Raw genomic sequence first — 21,521 nt, 5'->3', positions numbered from 1 at the left:
GAAATTTCGGTCACAGGGACAAAAAACAAACTAATATACTGTGTTTAAGAGTTATTATGTTCCAAGTAACAGCTCATGTTGGCAAGGATTTGGAGAAAGAATAACTAACACTCCTCCACTGCTGGTGGGAGTGCAAACTTGTACAGCCACCATGGAAGTCAATGTGGTGGTTCCTTAGAAAACTGGGCATATACCCAAAGGACGCTCTATCCTACCATAAGGACATTGCTCAACTATGTTCACAGTAGCTTTGTTCATAATAGCCAGAAACTGAAAACAACCTAGATGCCCCTCAACCAAAGAATGGATAAAGAAAATGTGGTACATGTACCTGAAGTATTACTGAGCAGTTAAAACATCAGAACAAACAACAAAACTCCCATGACATCATGAATTTGCAGGCAAATGGATGGAACTAGAAAAAAATCATTCTGAGTGAGGTAACCCAGACCAGAAAGACAAACATGGTATGTACTCAGTCATAAGTGGATACTAGCTGTTAAGTGAATGATAATCATGTGCCACTTCTTTTTTTTTTTTTTCCCAGTTTTTCGAGACAGGGTTTCACTGTGTAGCCCTGGCTATCCTGGAACTCACTCTGTAGAGCAGGTTAGCCTCAAACTTACAGAGCTCTGCCTGCAAATATATCATAGTGAATGTATAACAAGTATCTGTACATGAAAATATAATATACTCACGTATCAAGTTAATTAACTATGAGGGTTAAGTTTTCAGTTAAAATTATTAGAGCGCACTATAGTTAGCTACAATTGTAACCTCCCTATATACCATTTATTTATAAGTGTAAGCAAGAAACTATTCATAACTCCAAACCATATACTGATAAGGGGTTAATATCCCAAATATATAGAGATTTCAAACAGGTCCAGAGCAAGAAAACAACTGATTAAAACAAAGGTCCATGCTGGGTGGCACTTAATCCCAGAGCAAGTTCCAGGACAGGCTCCAAAGCTACACAGAGAAACCCTGTCTTGAAAAAAACCAAACCAAACCCAACCCAACCCAACCCAACCAACCAAAAACAAAGGACCATAATAGCCATTTTAGAAAAGACATGGTCAATAGTTAGATTAAAAAATGTTCATCATCAGTAATCAGAGACACATAAATTAAAATCTCAATGAAGAACACATCACCTCTGTTAGAACAGCTATTTGCTTATCAAAGGCAAAAGTCAATGTGTGTTGGCACAGATGGGAGAAAGGAATTCATGCACACTGTTGAAGGGAGTGCACATTAGCACCGATCCTATGCAACACAACATGGAGGGTCCTCCAAACTGGAAAACTAACTGTTGTGCGATCTAGCAGAACTGCTATTGGGTATGTATTCAAATGAAACCAATGAAATATGTACTCCCATGTTCACTACAGGGTCATGTACAACAGCCAAAACATGGAATCAACTTAAGTGTCTATCAACTAGGCAGTGGGAAAAGAAAAGGTTGTAAGCCAGGCACTCAGGAGGCAGAGGCAGAAGAATTATAAGACTGGGGCCACTCTTATCTCTGTAGTGTGTTCCAGGCCAGTCAGAGCTACCCAGTGGAACCCCCATCTAACCATCCCAAACAAAACAAAAGAAGAAAATGCACAGATAAAGAGCAGAAGACAATCCAACCTTAAAAAAAGAATGTCCCCGTGACAACACAGATGAACTTGGAGAATACTATGTTAAATAAGATAAGCTGTATGATCTCACTAGTTTGTGGAACTGAAAAGAGTTGCACATTATATTACTCAGGGTTCTCTAGAGGAACAGAACTTATAGAATGAATGGACATACATATATTTATTAGTACGGCTCACAGGCCATGGTGCAGCTAGACCATCAGTGGCTGTGTGCCAATGGAAGGTCCAAGAATGAAACAGTTTTGTCCACGAGGCTGGGTGGCTTGGCTGGTCATCAGTGTTCATCAGAACCCCAAAGAAGTAAGCTCTAACGCCAGTGGAGGAGTGGACCTGTCAGCAAGAGTGAGAGCAAACAGCAAGGAGCTAAAGCTTCCCTCTTCCATGTCCTTTATACAGGCCGCCACTAGAAGGTGTGGGCAGGATTAAAGGTGGACCTTCCCACTTCCAATAATTAAATTAAGGAAAAAATTCCCTGGCAGCTGAGGGGTTGTAGTTAATTCCGATGTAGTCAAGTTGACAGCCAAGAACAGCCACCACACCATGAGAGCAGGAAGCAGGACAGGAAGACCAAAGGGGGCAGGGGTATGTGTGGGTGACTCGGTCAGAGGTAAGGTTTGAACTCAAGAGCCCTGTGGAGCTTTCTGAATGACAATGGCTTCTAAGAGAAGCATCTTCAACTGTGTGAGTCGTGATTTACATAGAGCGGGAAGAAATATTTTTAATATGTGAAGATGCTGGTAATAAGCCTCAGACATCTGCCTATTACAAGAGGTTCTCCAGCTGAGTGGTGGTGCATGCCTTTAATCCCAGCACTCGGGAGGCAGAGGCAGACGGGTCTACAGAGTGGGTTCCAGGACAGGAAAAGAAAAGGTTCTCAGAAGTCTTCGGGAGACTCAATCATTGGAAAATGCATACTGGTAAAAACAGATTACATGAAATAACAACTATATAAGTTTACATAGAAGGAATACCTACATTACTGAACTAATATATCTATTGCTAAATTTTTCATTAATATTCATGGTATCATTAATGTATAAAATTTATAAACACATTTTAAAGTAAGAATTATTAACTGAATTACTTTCTACAAATCAGGAAAAGGTCATGACAGTTCTGTTGGCAGAGTAATTTTGGAAGATGTAAGCGAAGCCTGACTATTACTAACAGACAACTCTTCACTGGTGTTGCTGCTGACAACCTTGGGCTCAGTCTCCTCCTATGAGTGGGGAGCTACAGCATTTCTAAAGCATTAATATTTAAGCAGCTCTTACCGTTATATTTTTAATAGCGATTAGCATTTGGTCTCTGAATTTAGATGTACATATTTTCCCCTAAAAGCATTGCTAGTTTAAGGGGTCTGGAATTCTTCCTGAGTCCGGTGAATTTAATACGATTTTAGAGAAACTAATAAATAATATATCTCTAAGAAGCTAAAAAGGATCTAGTTCAAGGGAGAAGGCTGCTGGTATAAAACACTGCCTATTACATTTTCCCTCAGTCTGCAATGATTCACATTCATTCACAGATTCGAGCAAACGATTCTGTATTAACAGGCAGACCATCTAGGAAAGTGGTTGGTTGCAATGGAGGAATGATATTTACAAAATAAACAATTTGGTTAATTTTCAGAATTAGCAGAGTCATAGGATGTATCATGCAGATTACACAGTGGCCTTCAAATGCTGCTATACTGCTATACTGACAGATATATATATAGTAGAGATCTGGACATGAGTCCTACAATCATCACCTGATGGCAGTATAATCAGACTTGGTTTTGGTCTACAAAAAAGGGAGAAGAACGCTTCCTTCATAGGTTTGGTAAGTACAAAAATATCTCACCACCTGTCTATCTGTATATGGTAAAAATAAATGCTAGTTTTATCAAACCCATTGGTCTCCTTCTGTTCTGTTATCATTCAAGCCCTAATCAGACATCTCGTCCTAAAAATTCAATTTCCACACCATGCATTAACTCATGTATTCTTATAACGCAGTAAAGCAGAGATCACATTTATTTTAACTATGAGAAAACTAAGAACCTCCAGGGTCTTACAAAAGCTAAGACACAGCTAAGTCTCATTCCAAATTTCGAACCTAGACTGTATTGTTTGTTGTCCACTTCCAACAGGACTTTCATAGGGAAATCTCTCTCCCTCCTCTAACTTGTGAGGAGAGCCACTTCAGAGGTCCAGGGAACATCCTACTATTTGTCTGGTTAAGGAAACACAGTACACCACCTGTCAAGCACTAGGTGGAGGGGAGGGATTATGCACTGTTTCTAACTGAGGATCCTCAACATGTAGGACTTGAACTGAATCTAACGAAGTCCCTGCTGACACCTTTCCAGACTTGGCCAAGTGATTCGGATTCTAGTCATAAAACACAAAGTTCACAATCTGTTATATCACAGATGACTGCTTCCTTGGTAATTATTAAAGATTCTAAATTTGCTTCCAAGTATTACTCCTTTTTAAACTTTAACATATGTGGTATTCTTAACATGAATGAGTTTCCTTAACACGAGGAAGGAAGGATGGATGGAAATAATAAGTGGATGATTGACTTGCAAATACGCGCTATTTTCCTTTGTAAAACCATGAAGCATACATGCACGGCGCTTTCATGGGCCAGCTGAGGTGTCACTCAAGAAGAGGAGGCGGCTCACAGAGCCCAGGAGGCAGGACTAGGGGGACAGCATAAGGTGTGGAATGCATAAATCTCAGCGGCTGTGTACGTGCTTCACCAAAACAACACGGCACTGGCTGTGTGGCACATCTCTATGGCAATTGTTCAGATGCCATGGGAACCTAGGCAGGTGAAGTATGACAGAGCTCTGGCATGCTGCTGTGTCTGTAGCTATACAAGAAAACTATGAAAAGCACCTTATTATCTACCAAGGACGACGAGCTACAGATCCCCATGCCTACCTTTAAGATGCTTGTTAAAGATCCTACTATTCAAGTCTCTTTTTTAGCAGGGGTGGAGGGGATGACTATTTCCTGTTTTCTTTTTGTCAATCAAGTGCCTTTTCCATTTTAATGTCTAAGGATGTTAATTTTTTTAAATAAGCTTTTGTTAAGTGTTCAAAGACTTTAAATGGACATGACATTCTTCCGTTTGTTCTTCCCCAAGAACGTTTCTGTGACTATTTATTACCAAGGGAAGGAGGAAGAACTCCATAGAGCTCAGTGCTTACTGTTCCCAGAAGTAAGCTGCGAGTGTGACACTGGAGAGGCATGTGCACTTCCACAGTGCACTATGGACTATCCCTAATAAACCCGTTTTTCTTTGTAGTTCATTAGAATAGTCCCTTATCAATGCTGAGAGAAGGGTATCCAGTGCACAGTGAAGAATTACATATTTTCAGATTCCCTTTTTCAAAAGGCAGTTCCATATGACCAGCCTTTTGCATGCAGTCAGTGGATTTTTAAAAGAATTTGGTTTTTGAATACTAGAAGGATATATTTTCCAAAACTTATAGTAGCAGGGTTGAATGAGAAAATTTTTTTAAAAATTCAACACCCATTTATCTACCTCTGTATTAATTTAAATGCTCACCATAAGGGAAAGCCCTGGTTTGCTTTCTTACCTCAGGAGCAAACATGGTCTCGTAGGTAGGATTATACTGAACTTCTTTGACAGCAGGGTCAAGGTGAACTCCAGTCTCCAAATCTTCCTATAAGAAAGTCAGACGAACGTTACAAACTCGCTGGGTGAGTGTATATTTTAGGGACTACAGCAAAGTCACATCAGTACTGTAAAGACCTGAACACTGATTTCATGGCTATTACTTTAGTACCACAGCATCAATAATTATAACAATCAAAGAGTAATGAAACATATATGTAATACAATTTTAGACATAAAAATACAAATTTTCCCCAATATTCTAACTTTATTAACTAAGTCAGTTAACACTGCTCGAACACTTACATTAAGAAGCCAAGGCACTCTCCATGTAGGAACTCACTGGTATCTGCACCCTGGATATCAGGTAGACTGTATTCCCACTCTTTCCTGTCCTCCGTTTCCAATCCCTAGTCTTACAGCAGACCACCTGCAGCATAGCCTGTCCTCCACTTTGCCTCTACTCCCTGGGGACTCTGCTAACCTTAGCAGCAGACCCAGCTTTCCTCACAGCGGACCCTTTCAGCCCCCACTTCTAGCCCAGTCTCATTCCTTCTTGTTAGTCCCCAATAAATATCTAGAAACGGGGTTGGGGATTTAGCTCAGTGGTAGAGTGCTTGCCTAGCAAGCGCAAGGCCCTGGGTTCGATCCTCAGCTCAAAAAAAGAAAAAATATCTAGAAACACCTTCTACCCAGGACTTCCAGTGGCCACTAGAAAGGACTCAGAAGCACTCCCTAGCAAGCAACCCACAGCCAGCACACTCTCCTAAAATTCAGAAAACCAGGAATGGAACACCCACCTAGGCTCCACTGAGCAGTCAGGTGTAATTCTAATAGGTCTGCTTTTATGGCACATGGTCTTTTCCCCCTTTCAGCTTTCAATATTCTTTCTTTGGTCTGTACATTTGGTATTTTGATTATGTGCCGACATCAACACCTAGAATCACAATCATCTCAGAGTAAAAACACAATAAAAGCCAGCCAGGACACTATGTCTCCACTAAACCCCAGCAACCCTACACCAGTAGGCCCTATGAAATGCAATATAGCTGAAGCACAGGACAAGAACTTCAAAACAGCTGTTATGAATGTGTTGGAGGTCATGAAAGAGGGTGTAAATAAATCCATTAATAAAACATACAAACAAACAGTGAATGAAATGAAGAAACGTTCAAGATAGGAAGGTAGAGGCCGAGTCTCCAAAGAAAACCCAAACTGAGGCAAAACTGGCAATGAAAAATTTAGGAAGTCAAACAAAACCTCAGGGTAAGCCTCACCATCAGAATACAAGAGATGGCAGAGAGACTCCCAGACGTTGAAGACAAGGTAAAAGAAAGGAACACCTCAGTCAAAGAAAATGTTAAATCAAAAATGCAAGCATAAAACATCTAGGACATACGGGACACAAGGAAAAGACCAAGTCTATGAATAACAGGAACTGAGGAAGGAGAAGAAACCCAGGTCAAAGACAATATTTTCAGAAAAACCATAGAAGAAAATTTCCTTAGCATACAGAAGGAGGTACACAAAGCATGCAGAACACCAAGTAGACTGGACCAGAAAAGAAACTCCTTACTACAATAATCAAAACACCAAACATATTCTTTTTAAGAGGTCATAATTACCCTGATACCCAAACCACATAAAGACCCAACAAAGAGAATTACAAACGAATTTCCCTTATGAACACGGATGTGAAAATTCTCAATAAAATACTTGTAAACCAAATATAAGAACACATTAAAAAGATCATCTACCATGATCAAGTAGGCTTCATACCAGAGATGCAGAGATGGTTTAACATACATAAATCAATAAATGTAATCCACAACACAAACAGACAAAAATCACATAATCATCTTATTAGATGCAGCAAAGATCTTTGACCAGATCCAACACCCCTTCATGATAAAAGTCCTGGAGAGACTAGGGATACAAGGGACACGTCTCAACATAATAAGCAATTTACAGAAAGCAACAGTCAGCATCAACCTAAATGGAGAGAAACTCAAAGCGACTCCACTAAAATCAGGAACAAGACAAGGCTGTCCGCTCTCTCCACATCTGCTCAATACAGCACTTGACGTTCCAGCTGATGGAGATAAAGGGGACACAAAGAGGGCGGGAAGAAGTCAAAGTATCTATCTGCACATAATGTGACTGTATACCTAAGTGACTCTAGAAGCTGCAGCAGGAGACTTCTACAGCTGATAGACACTTTCAGCCAGGTAGCAGCACACAAAATTAATACACAAAAATCAGTTGGCCTTTCTATATACCAATGACAAATGGACTGAGAAAGAAATTAGGGAAACAATAGTTTTCACAATAGCCTCAATAAAAATATCTTGGGGGTAACTCCAACCAAACTAGTGAAAGACTTATGTGATAAAAACCTTAAGACATCAAAGCAAGAAATTGAAGAAGATATCAGAGGATGAAAAGATCTCCCATGCTCATCGGGTGGTAGGATTAACATAGTAAGAAAGGCCACCTTGCCCAGTGTCGGTGGCACACACCTCTAATCCCAGCCCTCAGGAGGCAGAGGCAGGTGGATCTCTGTGAGTTCAAGGCCAGTCTGGTCTACAGAGTGAGTTGTACCTGATTTTTGATAAAGAAGCCATAAATATACACTAGAGGAAAAAGAGATTCTTCAACAATTGGTGCTGTTCAAAGTACAGAGCTGCACGTTCAAGAATGCAAACATCCATATTTACCATCCTGCACAAACTCAACTACAAATGGATCAAAGACCTCAATGAAAGGCCAGATACACTGAATCTGATAGAAGAGAAAGTGGGGAATAGTTTTAAGCTCATTGGTGCAGGAAAAGACTTTCTGAATAAAACACCAGTAGCCCAGGCACTAAGAGCAACAATTAATAAATGGGACCTCATAAAACTGAAAAGCTTCTGCATGACAATGGGCACCATCATTAGAACAGAGCAACAGTTTACAAAATGGGAAAACATTCTTACCAACTACACATCTGATAGAGGGCTAATACTTAAAATATATAAAGAACTCAAAAAATTGAACATTAAGAAAACAATCTGCCGGGCAGTGGTGGCACATGCCTTTAATCCCAGCACTCGGGAGGCAGAGCCAGGCGGATCTCTGTGAGTTCGAGGCCAGCCTGGTCTCCAAAGCAAGTTCCAGGAAAGGCGCAAAGCTACACAGAGAAACCCTGTCTTGAAAAACAAAACAAAACAAAAAACCAAACAACAACAAAACAAAACAAAAACAAACAAACAAACAAACAAACAAAACAACCCAATTTTTAAAAAATGGGGTATAGACCTCAAGAGAGTATTCTTAAAACAGGAAACACAAATGGCTGAGAAGTACTTACGGAAATGTTCAGCACGCTTAGTCACCAGGGAAATGCAAATTAAAATTACTTTGATATTTCATCTTATACCAGTCAGAATGGCCAAGATTAATAAAACAAATGACTCTGTGGTGGTATTGCGTTCCCCAAAATATTGTGCATCCTAATAAACTTATCTGGAGTCAGAGAACAGAACAGCCACTAGATATAGAGGCCAGAAAATAGTGGCACACATGCCTTTAATCCTAGCATTCCAGAGGCAGAAATCCGCCTGGATCTCTGAGTTCAAGGCCACACTGGAAACAGCCAGGCATGGTGACTCACGCCTTTAATCCCAGGAAGTGATGGCAGAAAGCAGAAAGGTATATAAAGCGTGAAAAACCAGGAACAAGAGCTGGCTAAGCTTTTAGGCTTTTGAGCAGCAGTTCAGCTGAGAGGCATCCAGTCTGAGGAAACAAAATCAGCTGAGGAATTGGTGAGGTGAGGAAGCTGTGGCTTGTTCTGCTTCTCTGATCTTCCAGCGTTCACCCCAATACCTGGCTCTGGATTTGTTTTTAGTAATAAGACCATTTAAGATTCCTGCTACACAGCTCTGGCTGGTGAGGATGTGAAGGGGAACACATTGCTGGTGAGGGTGCAAACTTGTACAGACACTATAGAAATTGGTGTGGTGGTTCCTCAAGGAAGCTGGGAATCTTATCTCCCTCAAGATCCAGCTGTCCCTCTCTCAGACATATATTCAAAGGACTCTACATCCCATAACAGAGTGCCTAGCTGAACTGTGTTCACTGCTGCTCTATTCATAATAGCCGGAAACTGGAGACAGACTAGATGATTGACAATAGGTAAATGGATAAAGGAAATACAGTACATTTACACAACGGAACACCACTCCACTATTAAAAAGAGAACAAGATCATGAAATTCATAGGTATATGGATGCAGCTAGAAAAAAAATTGGACATCTCTAGCTACCAAAAGAAACCTCCAGTGCCAGAAATGGGTTACATCTAATCAAGTTATTGGTGAAAGGAACTTCATGGAAACCCCAAACAATGCAGGTTATTGCCAATACTATTGGTTGCTCTCCACAAACTGATGGTAAGGTCAGCCTATTACATAACTCACTGGACAGGGAGAAGTTGAGCTGGTGCCTACCTAGAGCCTTTACCTTTACTGAGTAGTGTTCACGGTACTAATAGGTACTCTGTATGCTACCAGAGGAGAAAGGTACATACCAACCTAGCTATAAATCCTTCAATCTACAATGGTGACCTGCCTATAGCATACACTTGTGTAATAGTAGCACAAAAGTTGTGGTATAGTGATATTTTATTTGTACAGAAATGTGACTTTATTTGTATATTAATAAAGTTGCCTTGGGGTCAGAAGCTGGGCAGTGGTGGTGCATGCCTTTAATCCCAGCACTTGGGAGGCAGAGCTAGGTGGATCTCTATGTTCAAGGATACAGCCAGCATGGAGACACACACCTTTAATCTCAATACCAACCATAGAAGACCTGGAGGTCTGTACAGACAGGCAGTGATGAGGAGGTCATGTGGATGGATTTATAACCAATGAGAAGGCAGAACAGAAAGTCTATAAAAAAGACAGGACACAGGAAGTAGCTCTCTTGTGGAGAGGAAAGACAGAGCAGCAGTGAAGGGTAAGGTTTTCAACTCTCAGCTATTGCTCTGACCTCTTGGCTTTTAACTCTGCAATTGGCTCTGTGTTTCTTATTTAACAAGACGGTTACATCTACACTGTGGGAGTAACCAACCATTATCTCTTTGGTATTAAGGCTCACTCTATGAGATGGTACCCATGTTCTTGGTGTTCAAGAACCTGAGACTTGACAGGCCATGGACCTAAGGGAAACCTAAATACTATTATTCTGCTAAAGGAATGTAATGACATTCTGCTATACTCATAGATCAGTGTCTTGCTCAGTCATTAGAGAAGTTTCCTTTTGGAGTAAATGGGAACAAATATGGAGACTCACAGCTGGACAATGTACAGAGAGTGAGAAATACTCAGTCTTAATGGGATGTCTCCATCAAATCTCTCCCTTCAGGACTCAGAATTTTGAGGAAGAGGAGGTGGATAGCTAGTAAGAGCCAATGGGGATGGAAGACATCAAGGAATTAAGGTCATTCAGACACAATAGACTGATGCACTATGAACTCATATACAGAGTGGCAGTATGTACAGGGCCTACACAGGTCTAAGCCAGAGGGGTCTCTGTGCTGAGAAGAGACACGAACATAAGCCATGTCTTGGATATCATGACAAGGATGAGATAAGCCCCACCCCTAACTCAGAAGCTAGCTCCAGTTGATAAACACTCACAAAAAGTAGTTTTCTCCAATGGAGTCTCACTAGGTATACATGCCACTCTTAAGGGCAGGCCCATGCCCAGCAGTAGTTGAGCAACACAAAATTAATTCAATGGCATTTTTAAGGGCTCTTTGTCTTGGCTTAAAAAAAAAAAAAGAAAGAAAAAAGAAAAAAGAAAAAACACCTTACAGGTCTTTTGCTTATATATTATAGTTTCTGATTTTGTTTTTATGGGATCCATGTGTGTGTGAATGTGTGTCTCTGGGTCTGTATGTTTCGTGTGCTTTTATTTATTTATTGCCCCCTTGTTTTATTCTATTCTGGTTTGCTTTTATTTTAGCTAATCTTATTATTATTATTTTAGATGTGTAATAAGTCTTTCTCTGTCCCACCAGCCAGCTCCCAAATCACAACACGGAGACTTATTAATTATGAAAGCTTGGCCAAAAGTTTAGGCTTGTTTCTAATTAGCTCTTGTAACTTAAATTAACCCATTTCTATTCATCTACATGTGCGACACAGCTTGTGGCTTTTACCTCTCATCCAGCATGTCTTGCTTCCTCTGCATCCTGCTGGCAACTCCTTTCTTCTTCCTAGCATCTTCTCTGCCCCCCAAATCCTGTCTAGCTATTGGCTGTTCAGCTTTTTATTAAAACAATCAGAGTGACACATATTCACGGTGTACAAAAAGATTATTCCACAGCATAGATGCCTGTTTGTTTCCTAATGAGAGAGAGAAAAAAGGGTGTGGATTTGAGGGGGTGGGGAGCATCTGGGAAGAAGTGCAAGGCAGGAGGAGAAACTGTAATCAATATATTGTATGAAAAAATATTTGCCAAAAATAGAAAAAAAAATTCTAACTCTTCTTGACTGTCTAGTTCCAAATTCAAAAGAGACACACCTGTGGAATTCAGCAACCCTATTAGATGTGTAAACAGAGGAAACAATGTGGCTGTGCTTGGATCTTCCTAATGTAAAGTTTTATAATCCACGTCGGTGTTTCCACCTTCTTAAGTAAATTTCCAGGTTATCGAGAACTCATTGGCAGTCTCTCTTTTGTAACTCCTCCACTTACAAATACATCAGTTCTCTAATTGCTACCTCTAGCTTGGCCCTCTCCCTTGAGTTCTAGAGACTCATATACCAACGTTGGATTTGGCATCTCTTCTCCTCAGGTGTCTTAACAGACATCTCCTGTAACTCCTGGTTCTCCTCTTTCAGTAAATCCTTCCAGGCCTCTCCTTCAGCTGCTCATGTGAAATTCTCCAGTTACCCTCACTAACTTTTCTTCACATTCTGTCCAGCCCATCAATAAACTTCCTTTCACATACATCCACAATTAACATCTTTACCCCCTCAGTCCACACAGCACCCTTAATCTAAGGACCTGAATGGTTTAAAAGCCTGTTTTCTGCTCTTGCCAAGTACAGCCTCCATACAGGAGTCATGAGCAATTCCTTCAAAATACGGTGAGATTATGTTAGCCTACACTCCAGCAGCCTCTGCTCTTAGTGAAAGTCTAGTAAAAGCTTAGGAGGGAGGTTGGGGATATGACTCAGTGGTAGATGTCGGGGGCCCAAAACAGCTTGACCACACAGCTGCCATGACAGGCTTTTCCGGATCCAGTGAAAGCCATAAGCTTACACCACCCAGAGATGGGTCATCAGCTAAGGGTAAGAACCTGACATCCCAAACATTCCAACCATGAGGTAAGATTAGATAAGATTGCCAGATGTCCCTGAGCCTAGCACACATCTGTTTCCCTTTTACAGATACCCCTAGACAAATGTCAGCCAATCAGGGTCCTGAGCCCTGGAAATCCTGTCATCCCAACCTCTGCTATGATAAAAACCCTACCCCGCCTGGGATCAGGTTCTCTGCTCTTGCTGTTGTGTCAGATAGACAGAGACCAAGCTCGAGCACAGTATAAAGGCTCTTTGCTTTTACATAAGAGATTTGGTCTCTGGTGGTCTACTGGGGGTCCCCGCGATCTGGGAGTAATAGTAGAGCCTTGCCTAGCATGTGTGAGGATCTCAATTTCTCCTCAGAGTGTTCCAACCCTAGATACCCACAAGGTTGTTCTCTACTTTTACGTCTTTGCTCAATCTTTTCTTTTTTCCTTCCATTGCTTTATCCCCCACCATTACATTTACCAGCACCTGTTATAAACGTTATTGCCACCACCCCCCCCACTGAAACATAAGCTACAAAGGTGACTTTGTACAAACAATTGTACAACCAACCCTAAGACCATGTCAATATCATCATTTTTGTTCCACTGACCTCTTAATGAGGGTAGAATATGTTCATTCACAAGATACACGGGCAGCACAAAGTCATAGCATAAATTCTGCAAACAGGTGGGGTTACTTGAAGCTAACAGTGATATTGTAGAAGAAACAACACTATAAGTGAAGACCTAGGTAGGAAGGCAGGTGACTGAGGATGAGAAAATTAATTTTTAAAAAATGCCACAGCCATACAGCCATTGTTCTAAAATCCTACCACCAAAAGTGTCTTACTCATGTCTGTCCACGCCCTCCCCACCTTATCAAACAGGCTACTCTTCCTACTTCTTAAAGGTAGAGATAGGGATGGCTTTCTTAAATCTCCCTCTTCTTTAGTTTCAAAGTCCACTTCCTTACCTAACCATTCTCATGACTTACAGTTACCTCCTGTCCATTGTTCCTCCAGTCCAGCCCCCATTCCTGGCCTTCACATCCTATCTAAGTGCCTAGAGCTTTTCATTAAGTACAGAGTCAGTACATTAAATGCTATGCTAAAGATGTTTCCCTAGGACTCCATCTTCACTAACAAATCAGGCACCTAGAGTTACTCATCCCACCAGCAGACACTTCTCCAGCCGACCCTCCCCACAGCCCACTGTCCTCATCCTTACCTTGCCTATTCTAACACCTCCTACTATACACACACACCCCTCTTCTGCTGTACTTCATTTATGGATGGTGTTTTAAAACACAGCAAGTACTTTGATGTTTCCTCTGACACCTGCACTGTTACCACCTGGTATCACAGGCATTGCCTCTGTCGTGTGCTAATAAGTCACCTTCTCGTTTCCCTAGACCCGGTCCCTCCTCCTGCTGCAGGAAGGAAAACTGTCTTTTTTCTGCTTGTAGTCTTATGGAATGCTTTATTTTTTCACAGTATTTGTAATGCATTATTTATTGCAATTGGCTTTTACTTACATTTTATACCCTTACTGTCTTGCAAAATGCAAGGCAGGCAGCACACGTCACTAAATATTTGTTAAATTAAAATGATGAAAGAAAATGTAAATCCACAGAGGAATTATGTAGGATAAGGCTAAGTAACTGTCACTGGATTTGGCCCAATCTCAGCCATAGTGATTCTGGTACTGAGACAGACAGCAGAAGCCAGATGCAGGGAGCACTGCTGAGGATGAGGATGTGCAGAGCAACACAGCAATGCTGCTCACTCTTCAGTTTAAAAAAGACAAAAGCCCAGACAAGCAAACAACCATAAATACCGGAAGAGATACAATTCTTTTCCCCTCCTTTAATGATAACTAAGTCAAAGACAGTCACAGAGCTAGAGGGAAGGAGGTGGCGGGGAGATCCACAGGACAGCAAGGGATGGTGGGGGGAGGAGGCCAGGAGATAAGCAGGACAGACAGCAAAGGGGTAGGAGGTGGTGTGGCATTCCTGGAATCCACCACCAGGGAGTTAGGGTGGTAGGGTTAGGAGTTCAGGCCAACCTTGCTACACAAAAAAACAAAAAGAAAAAAGAATGAGGGGATAATCAATTGTATTGTTATCTGAGAAGAGGTAAGAGGCGATGGAATCCAGGATAGAGCTGGAAGCATTAGTGTCTTTGTTACCTGGGAGATAACAAAGATCAGGTAATGGGGGAGACACGGGAGATGCTGGCAATCAAAGATGGTCTTTTTAATTTCTCTGTGTAGTTAAGGTGGTAAGATGTACAGCAACTTCAGATGTACATTCAGCAGACATTGACCGTGTGCCTGTATACATCAGACACTGTCTAAGCCTAAATAGACAAAGTTGCCTGTCTTTACAGTTTTACAAAGCTGCCTGACTTTATGGAGTTTTGGTCTAGTGAGTAAGAAAGACAATAACCCAAACAATAAACAAATACATAGTTTGCTATAAGAAAATAAATACCATGAAAAATGGAATTTAACAATACGAAGGTGTTACTAATGGGGTCGATAAATTATTTATATAGTCTTTTGGGGTGGGGGCAGAATGTAACCCCCAGTTTCATTTTTTAGGCACTGCTCATCTTTTTGTTGTTTTGAGAAAGGGTCTCTCATTGGCTGGAAACTTGCCAGCAGGCTAGGCTGGCCAGGTAGTGAGCACCAGGGCCTTCCTGTCTTCCCTTCCCCAGCCCTTGATGAGAAAACCACCACAGTCTAGGGCTTCTTTTTATGTGAGTTCTGGCCCTAGCTCAGGTCTGAGATTGTAAGGCAAGCACCTTCCTAACTGAGCTGTCTCCCCAGCCCATTTCATACGATCTTCACATCCTTCCTGTGAGTTAAGTTATAAGCAAGATTAAGTCACTCCTTCCAATGTATCGATAGAATTAACGTCTTGTACAAATTCCTAAGTGGTCTTTTAATTAGAAACCCAGAGCCAGATATTGAGGTAGATACTGAAAGATGAGAGAGACAAAGGAACAAACCACTGCTACGTCTCACCTCATCAACTCCACAAATCCTCTGAATGAAAGCCTCTGAGTCCTCAGCCGAAAAGGCTTCCTCTGCTGGAAAGGGCTAGTTCCTGTCTCTTCACGCCTTATATACCTTTTTCTGCCCAGCCATATCACTTCCTTCCTAGGGATTAAGGGCATGTGACTTCCAAGTACTGGGATTAAAGGTATATGCCACCACTGCCTGGCTCTGTTAAAGACTGAGTCTCTCCTAGACTGAGTCAATCTCATGTAGTTCAGGGTGGCTTTGAACTCATAGAGATCCACATGGATCTCTGCCTCCGGAGTGATAGGATTAAAGGTGTGTGCTACTATTGCCTGGAATCTAGTGGCTTGTTCTGACCTCTGATCTTCAAGCAAATTTTATTATGGCACACAGTATATCACTACATTAATGATAATGGGGTTGAGGGTGGGTTTGCAGTAACCATAGGAGGGAGCAGTGAGATGCCTCAGGGTAGAGGTGAGCCTGATGACCTGAGTTTGATCCTGAACCTGTAAGTAGGAGAGAACCAATTCCCCAAGTTGTTCTATAACTTCTACATATGCATTACCCCAACAGGCATGCATAATAAATACAAATGTTAGGGGGAATGTAAAGTAACCATTGAAAAAAACCAGACCAAACTAACATTAATCAACCCAGGGTGGGAGGGATTGCTGGCATACTAACTGGGTTGTTAGCTGCAAGTAACAGAAATCTTCGCAGACTGGAGAAACAGTACTGAATCCTTAGAGTTTCTTTTGGAGTTTCTAGAAAGTTAGGGGTTCAGCTTTGAGAAGTGGGCAGATGGAATCACAATCCAAAGCCAATCATACCACAGGACCAATCCAGTGCGCACAACAACTTCCTGTGACTGAACACCACCACGAAACTGCTGTTGCTGCCATGGGAAGCTGGCCCAAGAAACTAAGCGCTGGCTACCACGGCCACTCCACAGCCTCATTCCTCACTCTGTTGTGGATGAGTCTCCAGCTGGAAAGTTCAGGTGGACCTTGAGAGCTTGTTTGGAGGTTCTAGAAGGGAGCCCAGCTACTTGTATAGCCCTGACCAGGCCTCCTCTATTGTATTTGGGAAAGATCCCTCCCAATGTGCAGTTTTGAGAGGGCCAACCGCCTAGCAAGCCAGATCAGCAGAGTCAACCCTGGCAATCCACAGAGCAACAATGTTGCAGCCAGATTGCCCTCACATTTTAAAAAAAAGAAAAAGAAAAAAACATTAAATAATCAGAAGGTAGGTGGGTACCTCTGGCTAAGCCAAAATTCCAGTGCTGAGCAGAAAGGGAGCTGGGAACATGGGAAACTTGAGTTTCTCTTTCTGAAGGTGGGTGTGAGTGGGGATGTTCTTTACAGCAAGACTCTTATGGGAGGAGCTGAGGGTTGGAAAATTAAAGATCTAATATTTAATACTGTGCTGGCCAGTTCCATGTCAACCTGACGCATGCTAGAGTGATCAGAGGCATTTTCTCAACTGAGGCTCCCTCCTCTCCTGTAACTCTGGCTCGTGGGAGCAGGCCCAAGCTGGACTCTGGCAGACTCCCAGAACTACCTAAAAGAACAAGCAAGGACTTCAGCCACATTCCTGTCTCTTTCCTGAACTTTATATGGTATAATTGTTAGGACCACTTATAATATATGGATTGCCAGATTTCCTAGTTAATAGAAGAGTCTAAACTTGAATTAGTTTGAACACAGTATGGTGAGACATCAACTTTTAAATACAAAGTGCAATTTTAAAAATTAGCCCTTTATGCCAGGCAGTGGTGGCGCATGCCTTTAATCCCAGCAATGGGAAGGCAGAGGCAGGTGGATCTCTGTGAGTTTGAGGCCAGCCTGGTCTACAGAGTGAGTTCCAGGAAAGGCTCCAAAGCTACACAGAGAAACCCTGTCTCGAAAAACAAACAAACAAAACACAAAAAATTAGCCCTTTATAATAACAACAATGGTAACCAATAAACATCACAAGAAAGATCAGAAGCTTTCATTATGGCTAAAATTACAGGATGAACCTCCAGGAAAAGGGTGGTTTCTTTAAATTTAATGAGAAAATATGGACAGCACCTCAACCCAATTTAAATCTCAGAAGGAGTCCAACATCAGTTAGGCATGCAATTATAATTACCATAGAATTACAAAGGATTTCTACCCAGTTTTAATTAGCCACAAAAATTTAAAGTCAGTAAGTGAAGGGCACACTATGGGTCAAATAAATTTAAACAGTTTATCATTGTTGACTTAAATTTCAGATTAAGAAAAAGTTACCATTGATAGGTTCTTTCCACATTTCTTCCAGTGTATACATAAGAAATCAGACATGAAAATACTATATAAACTGAAAACAGATCAGAAATTTTAGTCATTATTATGGAGCTCTTACCAATTTATGACGTATTTTTCTATCAGGAATTAGAAATGACTAAATTTCCCAAAATGAAGAGTTTGGATGGATGAAGTAAAAGAATACAAATTTAAGCTGGGCGGTGGTGGGACATGCCTTTAATCCCAGCACTTGGGAGGCAGAGGCAGGCGGATCTCTGTGAGTTTGAGGCCAGCCTGCTCTACAGAGCAAGATACAGGACAGGCACCAAAACTACACAGAGAAACCCTGTCTTGAAAAAACAAAAAACAAAACAACACAAATTTGGATATACAGATTTTCTGAGCTTGGCCTTTAACTGATATAGAAGGAAAAGTAATTTAATTGAAGTTCACAAATATAAGAAATCCCACCCCAAAAGAAATTAAAGCTGTGCCACAAATTTAAGAGGCAGAATTTGCATTTTACTCAAGTTGGCTATGCTAAACAGGGAATTCATTTGGAGAAAGTAACAGTAATTGTCTGAAATGACGGTTTTTAATTTTTTAACTATATAGTAAATTAATAATTTTGTTGTTGCTTTTTGAGACCTGCCTCTGCCTCCCGAGTGTGCCAGCATAATAATTCTTGCAATACAATGAGGCTTATCACATTTTTTTTGTTTGTTTGTTTTTTGTCTGTCTATAAAGTCTAGGATGACCCTAACTCATGATTCTCCTACCTCGGCATCAGGTATGGGAATTACAGATGTGTAATACCATATGTATCCCAGTGTAGCACATGTAGAAAGTAGTGATTTTAAACATGCAAATAAGACAATGTTGTATTAAAAGAAAAGTCTAACTGAAACAAACAACTCAATCATTATGCTATATCAGAGAACACAACAGAGAACACAACAGAGAACACAACAGAGAACACAAATTGCGTAGATGGAGTTCTGGAAGTGGGGGGTAAATGGGGCTAAAGTAATATGTAGCCAAAAGAACTGGGAAGTTGGGGGTCAGGTGGGAGCAGAACAGCTTGGCTACACTGTTGCCATGACATGTAGGGCCCAGAACAGCTTGGCCACACTGCTGCCATGACAGGCTTAATAAAAAAAAACAGCTTGAAATAAAGGCTCTTTGCTTTTACACCAGGATTTGGCCAACGTGGTGGTCTTTTGGTGGGGTCCCACGATCTGGGCATAACATGAACTTCCCAGAAATACTAAAAGATCCACAGTCCAAAGGAATCTATCTTCTGCTAAAGAGACTCAACAGAATTATAAGTGGAAAAAGAATGAAAAGAAATTCACAAATTTATTCCATAGGTAAAACAATGAAACCCTACATTAAATAAAATAAAAGGGCGTGGGTGGGTTCTATATGCTGTCAAAAGAAAAGAAAAAAAATCAGTATGAAAACCATTTTTAAAGAAAACTAGGTTCATTAGAAAAAGACAGTTTGGTCTGTTATCAATAACAACGGAGTAAGATAAAATATCTTAAGTGAGTGAACTGAGAGAAATTCTCAGCTAAGTAAAGTAAACCTAGTAAAATATCCTCCAAGAAAGAGCATTACAAACACCATAAAGACAAACTAGAATGAACTCACTTGCCACCACCAGCCATTATAGTAGAAGACAGTCTAAAGAAGACAGAAAGCAGGTATCTTTGCTGATAGGATGCACGAATCACTGTCTTTCAGGCTGTCTTGTGGTGCGTGTGCGCACACATGCCAAACCACAGTATCTTAAAAAGGGGATGTGAGTAAAACTGAAGGTGCTGTACTGCTTAGAAGGTGAAGGTTCTGAGTAACTCAGACATGTAGTTTCTAGGGAAACCACTTCATAAAGAACACGATGACTAAAAAAACATCCAGAAGGATGCCTGGCATGCTTTCTGCCTTTCTTCTACCCTATCTAAACAGTGCATTTACAGTCTTCTATGTCTAGGTACACTTTTTAAAAAGTGAGATGGCTGCACCACACTGGTTTTATATCACCTTTATATTTTAGTTTAATGTGTGTGTGTATGTATATATATTTTAATGTATATATTTTTATGATGGGCTGAGGATATAGCTCAGATGATAAGAGTGCTTCCTCAGCACACACAAAGTGGTAGTGTGGACAGAATGGGGCCTAAGTCTAAAACCTCAGCACTTGGGATCAGAAGTTCAAGGTCATCCTTGGCTTCACAGTGAGCCTAAGGTCAGCCTGGGATACCAGAAGTCCTGTCTGCAAATAAACAATCCCAAATATCTTGTTATAACTGTTTTTTCTTTGGTTCATGGGCAAGTTCACAGTTACATAGAAAATTTATCTTTGTGCCTAGTTTTTAATGTAGATGCTTTAAGGGTAGGGACTGTTTGTCACGTGACCTATGTTATTGAGCACTGTTGTGTGGTCTAGCACATGGGCTGGCAAACTCCAGTATACAGACTACCGATTATATTTTGTACTAACAAAATAAGAATGGTATTTACAGTCTTAAAGTGTTGATTACAAATTAATGAGGAGAAAGAAAGGGTTGTCAGAGACTGGTCAACAGTGAAGACGACTTCTCATTTGGCCCTTTTTTGAAGTTTGTGAATCTCCATTGGTTTTTGACCTTTAATTTCTTTGTGTGGTACATATGTACACATCTGTACACACTGCAGGTGAACATGTGTGCCTGTGGAAACCGAAGGTTGATGTCAAGTGTCTTCCTCCATCATGCTTCACTTGATTTTCTGAGACAGGTTTCTCACTGAACCCGGAGCTTACCCATTCAGCTAGACTGGCGAGTTAGGGAGCCAGGGAACAAACTGTCCTCTGACCTCTGTATGGGTTCTGTGATATGCACTACCCCTCTCCACCTTCCCCCCAAAAGTAACACAACAGGTGTTGTAGAATATTATTTTAATGTGTGTTATTTCTGTTTATGTTACATCTGTTTAACTCTGTGAAGTTATGTTACAGCGCCTGTCTAAAACACCTGATGGTCCAATAAAGAGCTGAACGGTCAATAGTGAGGCAGGAGAAAGGACAAGCAGACAGAGAGAACTGAGAGGAGAAATCTGTGAGAGAAAGAAGTAGCCAGAGGAGGAGGACTCGGGCCAGCCACCCAGCTATGCAGCAAGCCATAGAGTAAGAAACAAAGAAAGGTATACAGGAATAGAAGAGGAAAAGCCCAGAGGCAAAAAGTAGACGGGATAATTTAAGAAAAGCTGGCTGGGGGGAGGACAGGGGAACCCATGGCTGATGTATACAATTTAAAACACATAATAATAAAGAAAAAAAAAGAAAAAGAAAAGCTGGCTAAGGCTGGGCATTCATAATTACAAATAAGCCTCCGCGTGTAATTTATTTGGGAGCTGGGTGGCAGGCAAATAGAGAAAACAATAGGGCATCCATTTATTTTTGGCCAAATACTCTCAGTCACCAGAAAATGAGTCAAATACAGACACATGTATATTTGCATGCTTCCCAATTCCTTCCTTGATCATCTTTTAATCATTTGGGATTACATTTACTACATGTGATCCTTCCTTTTCCCTTGCATACAAATGAACACTGGTAC

General features: G+C 41.0%; 1 protein-coding gene across 2 annotated transcripts in view; it reads right to left on the bottom strand.

Moving 5' to 3' along the window:
• Cdc40 (cell division cycle 40) overlaps positions 1–21,521 on the bottom strand; it is a 58,223-nt gene that overhangs the window by 31,709 nt on the left and 4,993 nt on the right. For both annotated transcript variants that reach the window (XM_036169250.1, XM_036169249.1), the window contains exon 2: positions 5,245–5,331. In XM_036169250.1, the coding sequence (XP_036025143.1) occupies positions 5,245–5,331 (87 nt within the window). The remainder of the gene's footprint in view (positions 1–5,244; positions 5,332–21,521) is intronic.

Source organism: Onychomys torridus, chromosome 19 (assembly GCF_903995425.1).
Source record: "Onychomys torridus chromosome 19, mOncTor1.1, whole genome shotgun sequence".
Classification (NCBI taxonomy): Eukaryota; Metazoa; Chordata; class Mammalia; order Rodentia; family Cricetidae; genus Onychomys; species Onychomys torridus.
The sequence above is the reverse complement of the archived record's forward strand: the minus strand, read 5'-3'. Positions and strand labels throughout refer to the sequence as shown.